This window comes from Quercus robur, chromosome 2 (assembly GCF_932294415.1).
Source record: "Quercus robur chromosome 2, dhQueRobu3.1, whole genome shotgun sequence".
NCBI classification, from domain to species: Eukaryota; Viridiplantae; Streptophyta; class Magnoliopsida; order Fagales; family Fagaceae; genus Quercus; species Quercus robur.
Window position 1 is genome coordinate 78,260,999 of NC_065535.1, and position 20,977 is coordinate 78,281,975.

A 20,977-nucleotide genomic window follows, 5' to 3' on the forward strand; every position below is an offset into this window, starting at 1 on the left:
ATTACGAAAAGAAGCTCCGTCACCTATATTGGGCTTCTGACCCAAAAAAGAAAAAAAAAAGAAAGAAAGAAGATTGAAGCATTTTCAGGATTAAATAGGTAACTTTGGCTAAAATGCAAAACACATTTTCTATATTTTATCAAAATTCATTTTAGTTTTTTAACTTTACTTTTGTTAATTCAGTCTTCTAACTTTTAAGTTTATCCAATTAAGGCTTTTCCATTAACTTTTGTTATATGTTGTAGTTAATTTTCTAATTTTTAAAATTTTTCTTCCATTTTTTTAAATTAAAAAAATTCAATTAATTATTTAAAAGTACTTTCCAAAAATTTTAACAAAAGTTAATGGAAAGACCTTAATTGATTGAATTAGAAACTTAGAGGATTGAAATGAATTCTGAATAAACTTAGAAAGTGAATTTTGCATTTTTACCTAGAATTTTATATGTTCTTAAAAGATTGTGGAGATTCAAACCCCGGCCACAATTGAAGGCAATGTGCTATTAGTCAAGAAGGCATTTGGAGATATCCAGTGTCATATTATATTACTACTTCCAAGCTTCAAACCCAAAAAAAAAAAAAAAAAAAAAAAAAGGGTATTACAAAATGAAAATTTGAGCTTTTCTGTGAAATAGACTGCATGATGTATTAATTGATTCTTTTCAATCAAATATCTTATTTACAAAAAAAAAAAAAAAAAAAAATTGACGTAGAATATTAATACAAAATTTTGTGAACTACTTTTTTTTTTTCTTGAGAAAATTTTGTCAACTACTTTGTGAGGAGGATTTACGGTACAAATTTACAACAATATATATATATATATATATATATATATACAAATATAATGTGTTACACTTGGTATAACTTTGAACAAAATTATACTACATAATATTTTTTAATTAAATGTGAATTTTAACAAATTTACTGTTGAATTATATTATTTTCGTATATTCTCTATACTTACAAAATTTCAAGATGAGATGAAATCAATAACTATATCATTAATCAAGAGAATAAAGAGAATTGCAAAATTCCTTCTTATTTATATTCAATTAGAAGAACTTAATGTCTTAAAGTTCCACCCACTGACTTCATAAATGAAGTAATAAACCAATTACACAACTAAACTAACATTTGCAAAACAAAAGGACCTGTGTTGCAACACTCTGAACATAAGCACAAACACAAACAAAGAGGAATATTCCAGGACCAACATGCAGATCTATTTATTTGGAATAGTCATGTCACTCTGGCAGGGATTTATGTTAAGCTGAGTCAGCGCCATTATTGGACAGTCTATGAAGTTTTGCGCCAAACCATTGATGCAGATATTGATCTCTAGAACTAGAAGTATTGACTGAGTTGCCACTCTCGGTTTGGGGCAGCACCTCCAACCACCACAGGTGTGCATGGGAAAAGAAAAAGATATGGAGTTGGGATTTTGGGTTCCCTCTATTTAGATTTTTGTATATTTCTTTGCTCTTTTTTTGTGGGTTACTGAGTTAGGAATTTTTTTTTTTTTGGAGGAGCTGTGTTGAAGGATTAGGAGAATTTCAAAGATTTTGATCCCAAATGTCCTCTCACGATGCAAGCACGAATTACTAAATTACTAAGTAATAATAAGTTTTTTTAAGGGAAATAATATTTTATTTGGACCACGTTAACATTTTTATCTATCAATTAACAATATAGACCATTTTGATAACCAACTTGATGCATTTGTAAGATTAGAGACCAATTATTTATTTATTATTTATTATTTATTATTATTATTATTATTATGGGGTGGGAGACCAAATTGACACACATCCTAAAGGTTAAGAATGAAATAGTTAATTTAACCTAAAAAAAAAAGTTAGAAGAAAGTTTGCGAACGTGGGCCTCTCAGCCATCCACTCCAACTCCACAATTTTGGGCCTGAACTTGTTGGTTATTTGTGGAAGATATGAACCCAATTACAAAAATAAGCTCCCTCATCCATATTGGGCTTCTGACGAAAAAAAGGAAGAACTATTCAGGATTAGATATTGAAGCCCTAGCCACAATTGGAGGCAGTGTGTTGGTACATGTACTCAATCAACTTATTATATAATTTTCGTAATAATCATCAAACATTGTAAATCTCTGTTTAGCGCCTCCGAAGAGTTAGAAGCGTGTGACTTTCAAATTTCAATTTATATTTTGAACAAATTGGCTTGCACCTATCATTTTTATCAATATTGCCTTTGTAGCTTGTTGGTTTTGCCCATGTCAAGGTTATGATATGGTCTAGAAGTTGGGCCATTGGGCCTAAATCTAAGAGTCCCTCAAACTGAACCTACATATGAAATGGTCTGAGCGTTGGGCCCTTAGGTCTGTATTGTAACAGCCCTTTAAGGCCTCAAACTCATATTCGGTTTTGAGAGATTAGCTGAGATTGACTGCAAGATCACGAAACAGTGTTTCAAGGAATGAGACTTTAGAGCCCGATTGGGATGTGTTTATTTGCTTCAATTTATTTGAGTTTTTAGCTTATTTTTTGGTACTATTTATGGATTCTATTGCACTTTTTTATTTTATTCATGAGTTTTTAATTTTTTTTTATTATACTTTTAACAAAAAAAAAATTCAATTTTAGTTAAATAAGTTGTTCCAAAACCAAACCTTATAGATAATGACATACAAAGAGAAGAAATGAAGTGTAACTACAGGGTACCATTTAACAGATAATGACATACAAAGTGACAATCAATTTCAATTTCAATTTGTTTAACACGTGTAATTTGGATTGTACTAATTTAGTGGAAACCATTATCCTTTTTAACACTTCTAAACTTTATGCTAGTCTTCATTTTCAATTGAGCTTGTTTGAAGGGTTAGGGCGTAATGATTACTCGTTTTTGTTTTTATATGTTGTGACTTGACTATTTTTTTATGTATAAAAATGTGAGTTTATATTAAAAAATAATAAGTTTAGAGACAATATTTTGCTTAATTTTTGTTTTTGTTTTTAAAATTATTACTGACATGATTTGTTGTGATGAGTAGGGGGACGAGAGGGGGCAATTGCCCCCTATCTCCTCCAAAAAATGCCTTGATACCTGTTATGTGATATGTATTTAAATAGTTTGCCCCTTGGAAAAAATAGAAAAGGCACTCCCACTGTTATGAAACAGCCCTAACACCGGGACGAAAGAATGGAAAAAAAGCTTTTCAATTCCCTCACACAATCGCACTTTCACCTATTTTAATATTCTTAAATAGTATTTATTTCAAGTAGTTTTGATCTTATCCCATCCATTATACTATTTACAGTACTTTTCTTCCCTATTCTGATTTTTCTTTTCTTTTCTTATTATAATTATAATGCCATAAACATAACTTTTTTCACAATAAATTTTACAATTGTGAAAATAGTTAACTGTGAAGGATGAACAACTTACATTGATGAACTAATCACTTTATTTCCTTCACAACTCACAGACCACTATTTTAATAATTGTAAAATTTATTGTGAAAAAATTGTGTTTGTATGACAATTCAATTAGTAGGTTCCATAGTTAACTTTTGTAGATTAATAAATTCTTTTAATTTATTTTAAGCAATCAAATTATGTCTAAATTTTATGTATTTAAATTAATTTCTCACTTTGATTGTTAGTAACTATGATTGATTGTTTTTGTTTCTTTGTTTTAATAATATGAAATATATTCTTGTAGTTACAATTGTCTATTTATTGTGTTTTTATTATCGATTTATATTGTCAGATTAATTTTGTTTTTAGTATTATTTTTCAATCTCCTCTCCACCCCCCCCCCCCAAAAACTAAAATCTTGGCTTCGCCACTGATCATTCAGATAAGAGCGATATTACTCTAATCATAATAAGTTATATTAGTAAATAAAAGAAGAAGAAGAAGAAGAAGAAGAAGAAGAAGAAGGAATATTATGTCTCTATTATTACTAGAAATTAAGGAATTTGTAGTATCTCACTTCTCACATGTCTTTTTTTTTTTTTTTTTTTTTTTTTGAAAAGGAAACCAGAATTTCATTAATGAATATGAGCAAAATCAAAATACAAAGCCTCCAAAGCAAGGAAAGGAGAGTCCTCAATCCAAAAAACATTGTGGTGGGCCTTTTTTGCGTCTTGGACTAGGTTGCTCCTACCGTACTATGGCCCAGTGATTTTGGGGTAAGAGAGTTGGGGCTAGCCTAATTGAAACTCACCTTAGATCAGCTTGTGCACAAGTTAGAGCCCTAACAGGAATCTTGAGTGTGTCATGTGCCCACGGCAAGAAATATTGTTATAAAACATTATAGCAGGAAAAACATAATACAGCAAGACAACTAAAATACTTTAGCTAAAATATTTTCTACTAGCAACGATAATGCTTGAGCATTTCCTTAAAGGAGAAATACGATAATGTGATTACAACAGGAATAGATTAACAGCAAGAAAGTTATGTTAGTCCTTAATCAACTAGGACAAAAGAAAGGAAGATTAGTCTACTAAAGGAATAGGATTGACTCCTTGGTAGATTCAAGTCTAAGAAGGGAACCAATCTCCAATGTGGGTAACCTTAGAGGGGAATCCTACTGTAGAAGTTACCCATTTTGGAAAATGAACTTAAATGGCTTGATCTCAGATTCTTAACTTGCTAAAGAGTGGGCTATTGAAAGGGAGAGGTGGGTAGCCTATTAGTGCATGCTTTTTTTTACTCCTATCACTCATATTTTTCTTTCACACTCTCGATTTCCTTGTTTTCTTACTTTTCCTTATTTTCTTTCTTTTTCCTCTTTGTTTCCCCATGTTCACTAGTTGTTGTTTATTGTGCACCTCTATGGCCTTTTATACTGCCTGCCATGACATGATTTACCATTTTTACCTCTCAACTACTTTTGGCCTGCTGTGGGTGTCCTCCCTAAATTGCCCATTGGTTTGCCGATTGCCTAGCCACCACCACTACACTGTCTTGGCCGTGCTATGCCTCATTCTCAGACAAAAGTAGTTTTTGTTTTGTTTTCTACTTCCCTTGGCACTCCCATCCAGATAAGGGCTGAGATTCTCTTTTACCAACCCCTATAACATGCACTTAGTGATTCTAGCTCATATTTGCCTCTTTTGGATGAGATGTCATCCCAGCAAAACATTTCCCCAAAATAGCTTGAGTGAGAACCCCAAAATAGGATCCCCCTTCTCCCTACCACCAGACCACACCCTCTCTTACCTCTGACCCATGGCTCACCTCCCTTATATTGGCTGGGTACAAGTAGGTGGTGCCTAAGCCTTGTGTGCGTGCTTCACTTCCATATGAGTCCATTACTTTTTTGGTATTTATGCGTTTGCCATTGCCTATAGGTTTGTTTGACTTTGCTGCACGCTCTGGTGCTTGTTTAACTCTTGTGCCATTGATGAGTTATTAAGTCTTCATTTTTTGCATCTCATTTCTTCTTTGGGCTGAGCATTACTTGGGTGTGGGATTTCTCTTCTTTAACTTGGCTCATGTTTCCTTTCACCTCTTGTATGCTAACTGGTGCTCTTGCCACGCTACTACATTGTTCATGCTATGATATCATCTACCCTTGTTTACTTTACTACTTCTGGGCATACGGTCTGAAGTGTCTACCATGCCAGTTTCACATGTTATTCCTTCCTTTAGTTTCTACTGCCCAGCATTCCTGTTGGGCTAGTTCAAATAACCTCTTAGGCTTCCTTAGCCCATTTTATTTCTTGGGCATCTTCAACCCATTTCATTCTTTGGGCATCCTTGGTCCATTACATTCTTTCCTACTTCTTACATTCTCATGAGCTTTTGCTAAATCTTTTGAGCTTCCCAAGCCCAATTGCCACATCCTTTACTTTTGAGTTTATTGGCCTTCGAACTAATCCCATTTACTAATTCCTCTCTTTGGGCTTCTCTGGCCCATTTTTACTTTCTTTCTATTTCTTATGACTCTCATGGACTTACTACTTCATTCTTTGGAGAATTTTTGGACCCGTTTGCTTTCTTTAGGGTCACTTTACTATTTTGTAGGCCTGTAGACCATTATTTCTGCCATTTTGGTCCAATGATCTTTACTTTGCTGTTTTCTTTTTTCACCTCTTTTATATTATTGGGGTTTTTCTGCCATTGAATTCTTTTGTCAAAAATAGTCATCAACAAATATCATCATAAGTGTGTCTAGAATGGCGGCTAAAGAATGAAGCGCAGTATTAGCTTCTCGTTTCACACTACTAATAGAAAACCATGTTAAATCTGCCAACAAGGCTTGGATATCATAATGATAATGCTCAATCGTTTTGTATAATATCTCCTTGGTGGAAATTAACGTACGTAATAATGAACGTAGGACCGAGGAAAAGGGCAACTCATGTCAGTCTGTCACTGACCACGGTACGGATTCATGCTTTTTGCCTTAGCTCCAAATGAATGAGAGTCGTTGATGCATGTATGTAGTAGTGTAGGGAACGATGTTTTTCAACCCAAAAAAAAAAAAAAAAGTAGAGTGGGGCACGATTTTGTGGCTGTAATTTACACACATAATTTTATTTTTGTTAAAATACTAAGCTTGCTGTGACAGATTTTCAGCCCACGCGAAGCATGATACAAACTTAAAGTCTGTTTGGATACGGCTGAAAATTGAAAATTGAAAACTAAAAAATACAGTAGTAAAATAATTTTTAAATGTGTAAATAGTACCGTGGGACCTATTTTTAATGAAAAAATTGTTGAAAATTGAGGTTTATGGGTCTCGTGAACAGTGCACAGGACCCACTAATTTACTGAAAAGGATGAAAAAAGTCAAATTTTGCGGCTACTGTTCATGAACAGTGCATGAATAGTAGCCGTAAGTCTCACAAATGCATGCAAAAAAAAAAAAAAAAAAACCAGACACAGATGCGCTTGGTTTTTCAGCCCAATCCAAACGTAACCTTAAGCCTGGTTTTGGATAACGCGTTTGTGCGTCTGCGTTTGTAGCTTTCAACGTTTTCCTTTTTTTTTTTTTAGCCGCATATGTTGACCTTTTTCTTGTGTACATTGCACTCGTGTACTGTTTATAAGACCCACAAACTTCATTTTTCAGCAACTTTTTAATTAAAAATGGCTTTCACGGCACTATTTACACATTTAAAAATTATTTTACTACAGTATTTTCAGTAAAATAAGTTGTATCCAAACAGACTCTTGATTGGATAGGGAAACATGATTAAGTTAATGGGTTTGTTAAAGAGAGCTTTAAATGTATAAGTTAAGATTAATAAATACGTAATTATGAGTTATAATGCACATTAAAAAAAAAAGACTTGTGAATAATATATTGTTTTGTATCAAAATATTTGGATCTTAAGGCTTGAATTCTAGCTAGCTTCGGATGGGTTCCTCCTCATACCTAATAAGGATCTACTTTTTCACGACAGGGTGGGCTCTTTCTTTTGGATTTGGTTTTCCACAAGTGGCTCAATCTATAGGTATTTTTGGTATAATTTTTTTTTTTTTTTAAAGAGTTTCAATTTATAGTGTTCGCTCTTGATAGTTCTTTATTATCAAACTAAGACACTAATAAATTTTTGGTATAAGTAGAGATTGAACACTATATCTTTTATTCAACCATCAGAAGTTTTATTAGTTGAACTAACTGAAACCTATAGTTTAACATATGTCCTAAATATCCTAGTTAACAAAAAGATAAGTTAATTTAACTCGACTAATAGGTGAATCCTCTACTTATGCTTTTTATCTTCCGAGTGTGAACTGGGAAGCCCACGAATTGGGAACTTTCTGGAACTCTCTCAAACATTTGCACACATGCAGGGAGTGATGGATAGTGAATCTCATGATGTGTCTTCCCTATCCATACCTCTGGTGCTTAATCAGAAGCAAAACGAGATAGCAGAAGCAAAGGCAGATGGTGATCAAGCTAGTACCAGAACCACGGGCTTCTTAAAGACCTGTTTCAATGGGCTCAATGCTTTGACAGGTTGGTTTCTCTACTTCTACTATATATATTCTCAGTAAATTAAATCCTTACAAAAATTATCATCATTTTTAGGAATTTTTAGTGTGCTGTTTTGTCTAATTAACTTTGACATAATGAATTCTCTCTCTTTTATTTTTAGTTCCTTTTGTTTGGTAAGACTTGAACTTTGAATTTACAATACAAGATATTGTTGCTTCACTATATAGTGTTGTAATTAGTCTAGCTATGATTTCCATTTTGTAAATTGACAAGGTATCAATATTTTCCCAGCCTGTGTATTGTGTAGATTTTACTAATCTGATCACCCAGTCACAGCCCAATCCTAATTGTTTAATTTCCTACAGATATGTTCGGCACTCAAAATTCTAGAAAAGGCCATACTAAAATAATTATAACCATCTGTTATCCCTATTGAACTAGCTTAAGGCTCATGACTTCGTGTTTGTTTGATATAATTTGTTTTTTCTATATTTTGAAAATGGATTGTTTGAAAAAGTTGTATCTAAAATGCAATGAAATGCCAAATAGCGAGCACTTCATGGCGGCTACTTAGATGGAAGACTCATGACTTGGTATTCGTTTAATATAATTGATTTTTTCTATATTTTGAAAATGAATTGTTTGAAAAGGCTATCCCTTAAAAAAGGTGAGGAATAAAAAAACAAATTGTGATTTTAAAACGAGATGCGGGCGTTTCATGGTGGCTACATACTAACATACATGAAATTTGGTATATATGGCTATCAGTTTAGACGATATACTGTAAGAGTCGTGCAAGGGATACATGTGTTACACCTACTCTTATATAGTGATATATTCATGTAAAAATAATGTTATTCCAATTAGATCATTTCATCTTGACACGTTGCCAAGAAAAATAGCTTCCCAAGCTTTTAATTAACTATTCCTTAAGTGATTTGATCGAAGTAGCAATGGTTTGTGGTCTCTTTCTCTTCAGTGAATGAAAGTGAAAGGGTGCCAACGGTAGTTGGTTTAGTTGGTAAGACTCAAAGGCTTTGCCCAAAAGATCTAGGTTCGAGTCTCACTGCCAGCAATCTTCCTTAGTAGATGATCTATAAGTTTAATGTAAGTCCTTTTTGAGACCTGTGGCTTATCCTAACCCTAATATGGAGTAGTCTCCCCTCATCTAAACTTTTTTCTAAAAAAAAAATAGAAAGAAAGTGAAAGGGTCACAAAGATGGTTCCAACACGTCTCTATAATTTTAAGAAAGAAAATGGTCCTCATCGTTTTGGACTAGTGGTTAGTGGTCACTAGTTTGATGGTGTCGAACTTTTGAAAAAGCAATATAAATATATATATATATATATATATATATATATATAGTTTGGTTAAAGTTTTAAAATACTAGCTTTGTCACCTTATTGGTTAGCTTCATTAATGTGACATAAATTTGTTTGGCTTCTAGTACCTAACTCCGATTTTAATATATATCCATCAACTTCCGTGATGAAACTGTATTAAAACACTGAAGCGATAGAGATTGAAATACAAATGGCATTGTTTTTTATACTATTATATAGCAGACAAATGTGGGACATATTTTGTCTCTGAACGACTTTTCTTTTTTTTTTTTTTGGAAAGCTAAAGAAGATAATAATTCGTCAATATTAATATATTATATCCTTTTGTTTATATATATATATATTTTTTTTTTCTGGATCGTCAATATTATTATACCCACCATCTTTGAGCGGATTACGAGACGTATCCTATAATATAATATGAAGAATTCTGTGAGAGTGAGAATCACTTTTTTTTTTTCCTTCCTTTTCTTTTTATAACAAATGAAAGTAAGCATAAGATAAAATATTGGGACCAAAGTATTATGCTAGCTAGCTAAGACAAATAACTTATATTATGGAACATATATATGTTTAAGACGTAAGTGCATGAGTGGTTTTTATTTTTATTTTGCTGAATGTTGTATGGGTGATAAAATCACTACATAGTGTGCCCTTATGTATTTTATTCCACTCATGAAAGGTATTTTTTATATCATAACACAATTGTGGTGTTTTGTCATGTATTGTAATCCTTAAGAGAGACACAGCTCTTCCTAAGTTGTGACTCTTCATTAATGGGGTGATTCAAGTTCTTTAACAATGTATTGACAACATATTGGTCCAATATTGTGACTAAATCAATTTTAAAGCGTAGATATGTGATCTATATTTTATACAAAGGCACTTATACTAAATTTAGAATCTATTATATATTTTCTAATATATATAATATAAAATAGAATCATGAATAATTTGGTCCAATATTGCCTATAGATATGCTTACACTAATAAAAATATAAACATTTAAATTCTTTGATAGGGCCTAGGGTTATTTTTCCTAAAGAATACTTACTTTATTAGTACAGGGAATTTTTTTTTTTTTTTTTTAAATCAAGAAATTTAGGGCTGGTCACCATGTGGCTTTGCCACTAATTTTATTCCTCTTTTGATCAATCATCAGTATGTGATCATCATATTCAAGGGACTACCATCATCCTTATCTAGACCAATACTATCATCATATGGCCTTTTCTTTACCTATGCATTTTTCCCCAGAACCATTATATTATTACACATGCTAAAGGTTATTGGGTGATATTATAGAATTTGTTGCAAATCTTAGGGTTGTAAATAAGTTGAGTCGAGTGTTAAAAATTTAGGTTTGTTCATATTATTTTGAACACGAGTCGAGCTTGAGCTCATCACCAAATAAGATTACAAGCTCAAGCCTGATTTATTTTCTTGTCGAACAATCTCAAGTTTAATTGTTCATGAATCACTTGATTAACTTATAATTTTTTCATATATAGTAAAACTATGACTAGAAATTTTTACCCTTTATGAATTTTAATTACAAGTTGACTTTTTATATTATCAATAAACCGGTAATATATGAACTTATTTACAAACTTATAAAATCTAATTTTAATTCTACATGAGTACAATTTTAAATATGTATAAAAATAAAATATTATAAATTATATATAATTAAATAGAGGCTAATGTTCACGAACTTGTTCACAAACATATTATAATGTTTGAGTTTTGCTTGTTTAATGGTTGTGTGCCTAAACTTAGGTTTGAGCTTAGCTTATTCGCTAAACAAAAGAACATAAACAAGCATCTACCTATTTATAAATAACTTGATTCATTTACGGCCCTAACTACGATGATTTGAGAATCATGTTTATACCTTTTCAGTTTCAGATTAGCTTAATTTATGGGATGGCCAAAAGTTACGATTCAATGCGTCAACCCTTGAATTGGCCTTTTAATTGGCTAGGAACTTGGAAGGGTACTAATCTGAGTTTGTAGCGTAATTGGCAAATTAATAAAATTAACCAGAAAATAGAATTAACATGTAAAAAACAAAGATACTAGTAATGTAACTGGTGAGTGGTAACACGCCACATTACTACTGCTCTAACGATTACATTTATTTATTTTTATATTTTTAAAATATTTTTTAGAAGAATTATTTTTCTTTTCAAATGTGAATATGTATGGATATATTATTATTATTATTATTATTATTATTATTATTATTATTATTAAACCTGGAGATCAACGAGGTAATTAGAAGAAGAGAGAGTATAATTGAAAGTAATTTATGCTGAAGTATGTTAATGATTGATTCACTAACAGTGTGTTTAGATGGGGTAACGGTTGTTTGGAACTTTTTCTAATTTTCTTCAAAAAGGAGGGTGAAAGGATTTGATGGGGTTTGACAAGCTACTTTACCCCCTCCAATTTCCTTATTTTCAATTCTCAAATTTGGGGAATTCGGAAGGAGGGGTTTCTTGACTTCTAGTGTATTATTATTATTATTATTATTATTATTATTATTATTATTATTATTATTTAGAATCGTTGATTAGGATGGTCACATTCACACACACACATATATATAATTGTTTGATTAGGATAGGCATATTTAGGGACGTTCACTAAACTGCTCAAAACGAATCCAAACCAACTAAAACCACTCACATAATAGAGTAACCACACTGCAAGTGGCAGTGAACTGCACTGCACGATGTGTTGTTGTGTGCGATTTTATAATAAAAAAAAACTGCACAAAATTGATTCACACAATACCTATATATATTTATTTCATATTAAATATATATTAATACTTTAATATTATATGAAATAAGTGACCAGCCCAAAGTTAATACGTTCCAATTTCACGTTAAAAACAATTTTTTATTTTATTTTATTAAATACACGATCAAAAGTTTAAAACCTTATTCACTTCCCCATCTCACACTTTCACTCTTCTCATACCCTCATTCATTCTCAATCTCTCAGAAGTCTCACCCACGTCTTGGATGGATGGACTTTTTCATTGCATTCATATTTATTTAAACAATTTGTTATTGGGTTTGTAATTTAATACTTGTTTTGGGTTTGAAATTTATTTCATGCTTGCTTTAGAATTGTTTCCACTAGTTGTGATAATTGAAACGTGAAACTAATAAACATAACTAGCAGTGTATATGGTACACTGTTATGGACCTTATGGATGTAACTTGTTAAGCATTTTTGTGTTACATGTTATATTTGTTTAACATGTATAATTGTGTATGGTTTATATTGTTATATTTGATTATTATTTTATATATATATTTGTGGTAAGTTAGTTCATTGTCAATCTGATATGAATTTTTTTTTTTTTTTTTTTTTTTGTCTTGTATATATTTGTGTTACTTTTATTGCTACGTATGTTATATATTTTTTAAACTTATTGTCATATTATCTTGGTTATTAATAGTAAACTAACAATTAGTTATGATATCTTGAAAAATACATCTTAGAAAAACCAATCAAACTGTATCTTAAACATTGCACCAAATCATATTGCACTGCTCATATGACAGCAAAACTAAAATACAATGCCATGATTACCGCTAACCACATTCATATGATACTGCCCTCTGGTCAAAAAGTTTGCTTTTTTGGGCCGAACTGTCTACCTAAAAATATAATTGACTGCGGTTTTTTCTAAAAGATTGATTCCTAAAAAGATACGAAATTAATTATGAAGAGAGAGGGAGAGTTCAAAACATAACGTGAGTTATTGATCATAACTTCGTAGGAGAAAAACGTGAACAAAAAAAAAAATGTAAAGTCATTGATTCTCAATAATTATTGAGATGGTGTTTTACTTTTCCTTCCTGATACAAGAGCCATCAAAAAGTTATAGATCGACAAAGAAGTCATGAGTACTGACTCTTAATGGAGTGATATATACTGATCATGTTGTAGCCTTTGGTCAGACTTACCATATTAGTAGTTTAGTACTATTTTACATATTAAGGAGATATTTTTAAAAACTCATGGATTGATGGCGTGTTGAATTTTTATTTATTTATTTATTTTTGAGAATGATGGTGGGTTGAATTGATGGGGCCTTTAGGTATAGAGCAAGCTTCTTCATATTTTTGTACTATTTGAATAATAAACAGTAATATTTAACTTTTACCTACTACTTTTTCAAATATACCTTCTAATAAATTCTTTATCATTTTCTCCATCTAATTTAAATATTATTTCTTCATTCTTTTTTTTATATTCTTTTTTAATATTTCTTTATTCATTCTCACACAATCACAGTAATGCTATTGCCGCTGTCACCACCACGCCACTACCACTGCACTGCAAACCAACATCAACCACCACCACCATCAATCACCCTAACCCCCACAACCAACACGGCAACCCCCCACCACTACCACCACATCAGTCACAAAACCCAACCACTCCCACACCCACCTAACCCACCACCACCCAAAAAAAAAAAGAAAAGCCACTGCCACAACCCATCAGCCACTACCACGCAATCTCCACCATCAACAACACAAACACCACCCATACCCAAATTAATTCAACCAAAAAAAGACCAAAACGACCCACAGGCAAAACCCATCATCAAAAACCGATTAGAAACCCATCACCACCCACGACCATGCCGATCTCACCGCCACAACAACCACTTCTCCACAAAAACCACGCCGCAACAACCACGCTGATCTGATGGGGTTGTCTCCATGCTGATCTGAGAAAGAGAGAGAGGAAGGAAGTGTTGATGGGTTTCGAGTTTGAAGAGGCCGGTAGATCTTGTCGGAAGTGGTTTTATGAAGATTTTGATGATGAAGCTAATGGTGTGGCCATGGCATGGCGTGGTGTTGATGTATTCTGAAGAGAAACCAAAGAGCACAATAGAGAGGAGGAAAAACGTTTGGATGAGAGAGAAATAATAGTAAATTAATACCACTTGGCAATTTTTTAAGATAAAATAAGGATATAGAGTTGTTACAGTGGTCTCTAAATTAAGAGAACTATTGTAACAACTTCAAAAAAAAAATTGGAAAAGTTTTGTGTTTAGAGAACCTGTTGGAGGGTGAACAATGAGCTTTTTTGTCCAAAAAATACAAATAGAACATCTATTGGAGATGCTCTTATGTTGCATTTGAGACTAATGAACTCTCCCCCTTAATTTGTCTATTTGGAAAAAGAATATTTCAATACTAGATATACTAGTATATTACATATTTCAAAATACCATTTGAAATTATCATTATTTATATATTACATATAATAAAAAATAGATATATCTATTCAAAATCAAATAATAAAAATTATTAATTTTGTCATCTCGTTAAAAAGAAGCTTATAAAATACTATTAGATAATGTCCCAACTTTGACGTAGGAATCAACCTCCAGGCTACATCCAGTTCTTGATATACTAAATTAAAAAACTAATAAATTAATTTATTATTTTAAAGGATTAGATATATTAAGGGATAAAGAATAAGCGCAAAATTTTCTAAATTTATTATTAATAATTAAATATACTTAAAATTGTTCATTGTGTAATTTTTTTTTTTTTTTTTGGGGTCATGTTATTGTAGTTAGCCCAATCTAGTTGATATTTAATTAATTATTGCATATCACAGTCCAACCTTTGGTTGAACCACGATCTAACTTCAAAATCATCAACCTTTCAATTTTTCAGTTCTTTAAAAGGTACTATATGGTTTTGTTTTAACAAAAAAGATTAATTTTCACGGCCAGTTTTTAATAGAGAATTAATAAGAAGAAAGTGATGGAAGGGTAAAAAAGAAGAAATGAGAGAAGTTTGTCACATTTGAGAGAGAGAGAGAGAGAGAGGAAAAAAAAAAATTAAGATGGTGATTAATGCATGGGAGAGAGAAGAGAAAAAAGTTAAGAAAATGTGATGTGATAGCTTGAAGTGAGAGAGAGAGAGAGAGATCATATATTCCACCCAAAATCTAAATACTAATCAAATATGACAAAATGATTGAAGCACACTATAATTTAGCAATTGAGAAATTATATCATATATCTTACGGTAATATGTTTTTTCTCTCTCACAATTAGTGGGTCTCACTGATATATATCCAGTGCAGGATATATTTTTTGGAGCAATGGGGTTTAATGTACCAATTCCATAATTGATATGAAATATTTCATTTGTTTTAATTGGAATGGATTTGATTGTTTAATTCAAACTCATATTTAGGAGAGAGAAGGAAAAATGCCATTAAGGCATAAGGCTCAAGGTGAGGATGATGTTTTGTCATCATGCCAATGTGAAATGTAATGATGAGAGAGAGGTATGTAACACGTCTGGTGAGAGAACCACTTATAATTCGTGGCAGAAAAGCCCTCTCCCAAAAGCATGAATTTCTAATAATTATTTTACCTCATTTATCATGGGTTTCTAGTTTTTGAGCTCATCATGCATGTTTTATTTTTGAAACATTATAATCGTTTCTCAAACTTCAAATGAAAAAGACATCCATGCATTTCACACCATGTCATCTAAAATTCCCACATTCAGAAGTAGATATATGTATGCAAGATAGCGATTTGAAAGAGTACTAAAGCATTCACAACAAAAGAGGTATAATTGCTATAATTTCATTTTAGCATCTAAAACTGTAAAATAAGGTCCACAGTAAAGCCGCTATACTTAAACAAAATAACAACTGAGTTATAGTCAGTTGTAATCTTTGGCAGCATACTGCTACTGCCGCTATAAACTTAAAAAATAAAAATAAAAATTCTCTCTCCTATTTACTTTTACTTTGAAAAAAAAACTTTTCTTCTCGTTTACCCAAAAAAAAAAAAAAAAAGTTTTCTTCTCTCTCTTTTTTTCCCCCTTTTTCTTCATTCTGCAGCCGTTTCTCTCTTTCTTTTTTTTTTTTTTTTTTTTCCTCTCTTCTTCTCCTCTCTGAGCTCTCTCCCTACCTCATCTAACTCAAAAACTTAGCAACAATGGTGGTGGGGTTGAAATCGGCAACAGTTATGGTGGTGGTTGAAATCAGCAACAGTGGCGGTTCGGTGGTCTAGATCGGCGATGGGCGGCAGCGGTTTCTCTCTTCCCTTTCTTCTTCTTCTTCTTATTTTATTTCTTTTGCTATGGCCGAAAATCTCTCTCTTTCTTATTGTGTGCTTGGTTATTGGTTGATTTGGGTTTGGGTTTGAAAGATGGGATTTTTTGGTGGTTATCAGTTTGATTTTGGGCTGGGGTTTGCAATGGTGGCTGGTGGCTGGTGGCTTGGGTCTAATGGTGGTGGTGGTGGATTAGGTTTTCTGATGGGGTGGTGGTGGCGGCTTGGATTTTTTGATAGTGTGGCTGATGGTATTGTAGTAGGTTGTTTTTGTTTGGGAGATCCAGACTGAACAAAGAAAGAGAGAGGAAGAAACACGTAAGAATAAAAAGGAATTAAAAAATAATATTTCAATGAGATGATAAAAAAAATAAAACATTTACTGGAGTGTATTATAAAGTATAGTGTTAAAATAGTGGTTTGAGTTAAAAAAAATCTATAATTTTTAGTAATTTTACTATGTATTGTATTATAAAAAGTGGTGTTAAAATAGATAAAGTAGTGATTTGAGTTAAAACATTATAATTTTTAACAATTTTACTATAAATGCTCGATTTATTTGATGCTGATTTCGCTGTACCATATATCTTCTCCAGAAATGTCTACATAACTATCACTATATTATATATATATATATATATATACACATGCATTTTGAATTTTCTTAGTATAATCTATATATGCGAAGACACGTGGTTGTATTCATTTTTCACCGACCTATATATATATACATATATATATATATATATATATATACTCATGCATTTTGAATTTTCTTAGTAGAATCTATATATGTGAAAACACGTGGTTGTATTCATTTTCCACCGACAGTAGAAGATAGAAGTATAGAACAGTCCAAAAGCTAATCATCAAAATTTCCTGATAGAGTTTGACGGACATATATCCCCACTCACATGTTGCTACAGGTATTGCTATTACATAGTTATTATATAAATTTTAGAAAGTATTTTGTCAATTTTTAAACAACAATTTTAAAGAGTATTTTTTATTTAGATAAAACTTAGTTACATTAATTATATACTATTCTTTAGGTTTATTTATTTATTTCTTAAATCTAGCTATGTGAGCTTCGACCATTCATGTACAAACCCCCCTCCCCCAATAAACCTGGAATTTTCAAATGTGCCTAAACTGAGACGGTGAGTTTTTAAACACAGAGGCACATGATCACATGGTAAATAATAATTTTCTACCCAATGTGTGTGCTATTAAATTTTTTCACACATGATGAATTATAATAATTGCTGTTGTACTTTGATGCCATTCACATATGCTCTGCATTATCAAAAAAATATTGGCATATACTCTGCCAATTCTCCTATTATGAATTAATATATATTCGTCGTTTACAAAAAACATTAAAAAAAAAATTAATTGGAACTTGTCAGTAAGTACTTTTTTTCCCCTTCTAAAATAATAAAAAACAAAACATAGTTTCTTTCTTTTACTCTTGAATGAAATACATATGTATATCATGCCTAAAAGACGAGGGCCTCTCATGGTTAGTACAAAACAATGCTAACTGTGCACATGTCCTACTCGAAGAGGAAGAAATACAAGGATTGTATCACTATTTCTCCAATTGAGTATATGAAATTTTAATTAAAAATAAGAATTAAGTATACGAAATCGACACGTGATAGATGACAATATAGAATTTGCTTTAGAGTTCTTGAGAGTTGGGGTTGACACATGCTTTAAAGCCTAGCCTAGGCTTGCGTATTTATAATTTTATATCCTCTCATATTGCAACATTGTAGTTCCATAAGTATCGGTACCTTGGGTTCTTAATCTCTTAGCTTTTCCAAGTGTTGAACTATTCAACATTCCATAAAGTACATCTCTCCGATCTCTTTCTCTCTCTCTCTCTCTCTCTCCACCAATGGATGCCAAGCTCTGTGAGCCTCTCATTCATGATGAGACGCAAAATGGGCTAGCTCCCAAGCTAGAGGAAGTGGAATCAAACTGTCATCATTTGAATACAACCAGCGTTCCTTTCTTCAAAACGTGTTTTAACGGACTCAATGCTTTGTCAGGTTCTAATTTCTACTTTTGTTTTTTCATACCAGCGAAATTTCATTGTTGTTTCCATAATTAGAAAGTTTGTACGGTTTGTTTTCGGTAAACAATTTTGTTTTTTTGTTTTTTTTTTTTTTTTGTTTTTCAATAACATGTTTGAATCCAACTAGTTAAGAGTGAAGACCCCAGAAATAGAATAGGCCTATTTTCTAAGCCTTTTGTTACATTTCTTTGTTCTGAGCTAGATATGGTGAATTTATTAAAATTCCCGTATCATGAATTTTTATATTAAGAACCAAAAATCTTGGTGTTATTCGTTTATGAAATGCGCGCTTTTGTTTATTTTTTTGTGAATCACTTAAACCATTTTTCTTTGTGAATCACTGAAACCATTTTTCTTTATATAGATTTACACTGCTAGTTCAAGCAAGGAATTCTATGTCTAATTCTTTCTTTATCTGGTTTTTTCAGGAGTTGGGATATTGTCAGTTCCATATGCACTATCAGAAGGAGGATGGTTAAGCTTGATACTTCTCTTTGTTATCGCGAGTGCAGCCTTCTATTCAGGCTTGTTGATGCAAAGATGTATGGATACAGATTCTGATATAAGAACTTATCCTGATATAGGCTACCGTGCATTTGGTAACATTGGAAGAATATTGGTATCCGTTTTCATGTACGTAGAGCTCTATATGGTTGCAACAGGATTCTTGATTCTTGAAGGGGATAACTTATACTACTTGTTTCCCAACACCGGAGTTGAAATTGCCGGGATAGCAATCGAAGGAAAACAAATCTTTGTGATAGTTGTGGCTGTTGTAATTTTGCCTTCTGTTTGGTTGGATAATCTTAGCCTTCTTTCCTATATCTCGGCTAGTGGGGTTTTAGCTTCTGTTATTATCCTTGGCTCAATCTTATGGACTGGTGCATTTGATGGAATTGGCTTTGATCAAAAGGGGACAGTTTTTAATTGGAATGGAATCCCTACGGCTGTTAGCTTATTTGCCTTCTGTTATTGTGCACATCCAGTCTTCCCTACATTATACACTTCAATGAATAATAAACGTCAATTTAGCAATGTAAGTATAAACAACTTGTTTGAGTTTTCATAGCAAATTAGATTTCATTTTGACATACATCATATGATTTATTGTGGAACATAACTTTTGAAATTAACACTACTACAAACAGAACAAATTTCATAGTTTTGTTTTAGAACTTATTACGGTGGTAGATTGTGATCGGTAAAACATAATTTTTACATGGGACTTTCATTGATATCACTTTTACTGTACACTAACCACGATTTTCAACCACAACATTTGTGAAAAAAGTTAAAAAAATAGGTGTAAATATGATAGAAGATGCTTTAGCCGTTTATATTGCTCACTTTTACTTCGCAATGGAAAATATGAGAAGCAAGATGCCTTTAGCTGTTTATGTTACTCACTTTTACTTCGCAATGGAAAATATGAGAAGCAAGATGCCTTTAGCTGTTTATGTTACTCACTTCTACTTTGCTATTTTTGTTGCAGGTCCTCCTTGTGTGCTTTACATTATGCACCATTAGTTATGCATCAATGGCAGTTTTTGGTTACTTAATGTTTGGGTCAAATGTTCAATCACAGATAACTTTAAACCTTCCCATTGGAAAACTTAGCTCAAGAGTGGCAATATACACCACTTTGGTCAATCCTATAGCCAAATATGCATTGATGGTTACACCTATTGTGAATGCTACGAGAAGTTGGTTTCCATATCAATACAACAAAAGGGTGCTTGGCCTCTTAATCAGCACATGCCTTGTAATCAGCACTGTTATTGTAGCCCTGGCTGTTCCCTTTTTCGCGTATCTCATGTCATTGGTTGGAGCATTTTTAAGTGTCTCAGCTTCGATTATACTGCCATGCTTATGCTACTTGAAAATTTCAGGCACTTATAAAAGATTTGGTTGTGAAATGGTGATTATATGGGGCATAATACTAATGGGTGTTGCCATAACAATAAGTGGTACTTACATATCTCTCTTAGAAATAATACATCATCTGTAAGAAGAGGATTTCTCTTTGTTGCTAGTTGAGTTTTGGCATTGTAATAAACTACTGAGTACTCAGAGAAGGGAATACGTGATTTATTAGAAGAAGTTGCCGGTATCTGTTCTGGACTGAAGTTCATAGATATAAGGAATTGGACAACTTGTACACTAATTTATAGAAATTGTAGCTATTTTGCATGGAAATATGATTTCCGTTGGTGAATCAAATATTTTTGAATTGATGGTGTTTCTTTATTTCTCCCATGGGAAACAAAGTGTGGAACCATGCTCAACCTGTTTGTATAACCAATGCAATTTTAAAATTAAAAAATGCTATCACTATGTTTGTATTAGTAAATATCCTAGGCACTTCAAAACTTCTATTGTGGTACAGGGTCAGCATATCATACATGGAATGAAGACAGTTTTTTTTTTTTTTTCTTTTTATAAAAATTTTAATTCAGCTTGATTAATAATATCTACCAAAGATTTTGGTG

General features: G+C 32.1%; 1 protein-coding gene across 2 annotated transcripts; it reads left to right on the top strand.

Annotated features, from left to right (window-relative positions):
- The first annotated feature begins 7,710 nt into the window (after positions 1 to 7,710).
- Positions 7,711 to 20,729, top strand: LOC126715159 (amino acid transporter AVT1I-like). 2 transcript variants are annotated; one of them, XM_050415618.1, is made up of 3 exons: positions 7,711 to 7,960; positions 18,917 to 19,524; positions 19,981 to 20,729. In XM_050415618.1, the coding sequence occupies exons 1-3, from the start codon at positions 7,789 to 7,791 to the stop codon at positions 20,494 to 20,496; spliced, it is 1,296 nt and encodes a 431-aa protein (XP_050271575.1). In that variant the 5' UTR covers positions 7,711 to 7,788; the 3' UTR covers positions 20,497 to 20,729. The 2 variants fall into 2 exon arrangements, with proteins under 2 accessions (XP_050271575.1, XP_050271576.1); XM_050415619.1 differs by lacking the exon at positions 7,711 to 7,960 and adding an exon at positions 18,018 to 18,462.
- Positions 20,730 to 20,977: the final 248 nt, after the last annotated feature.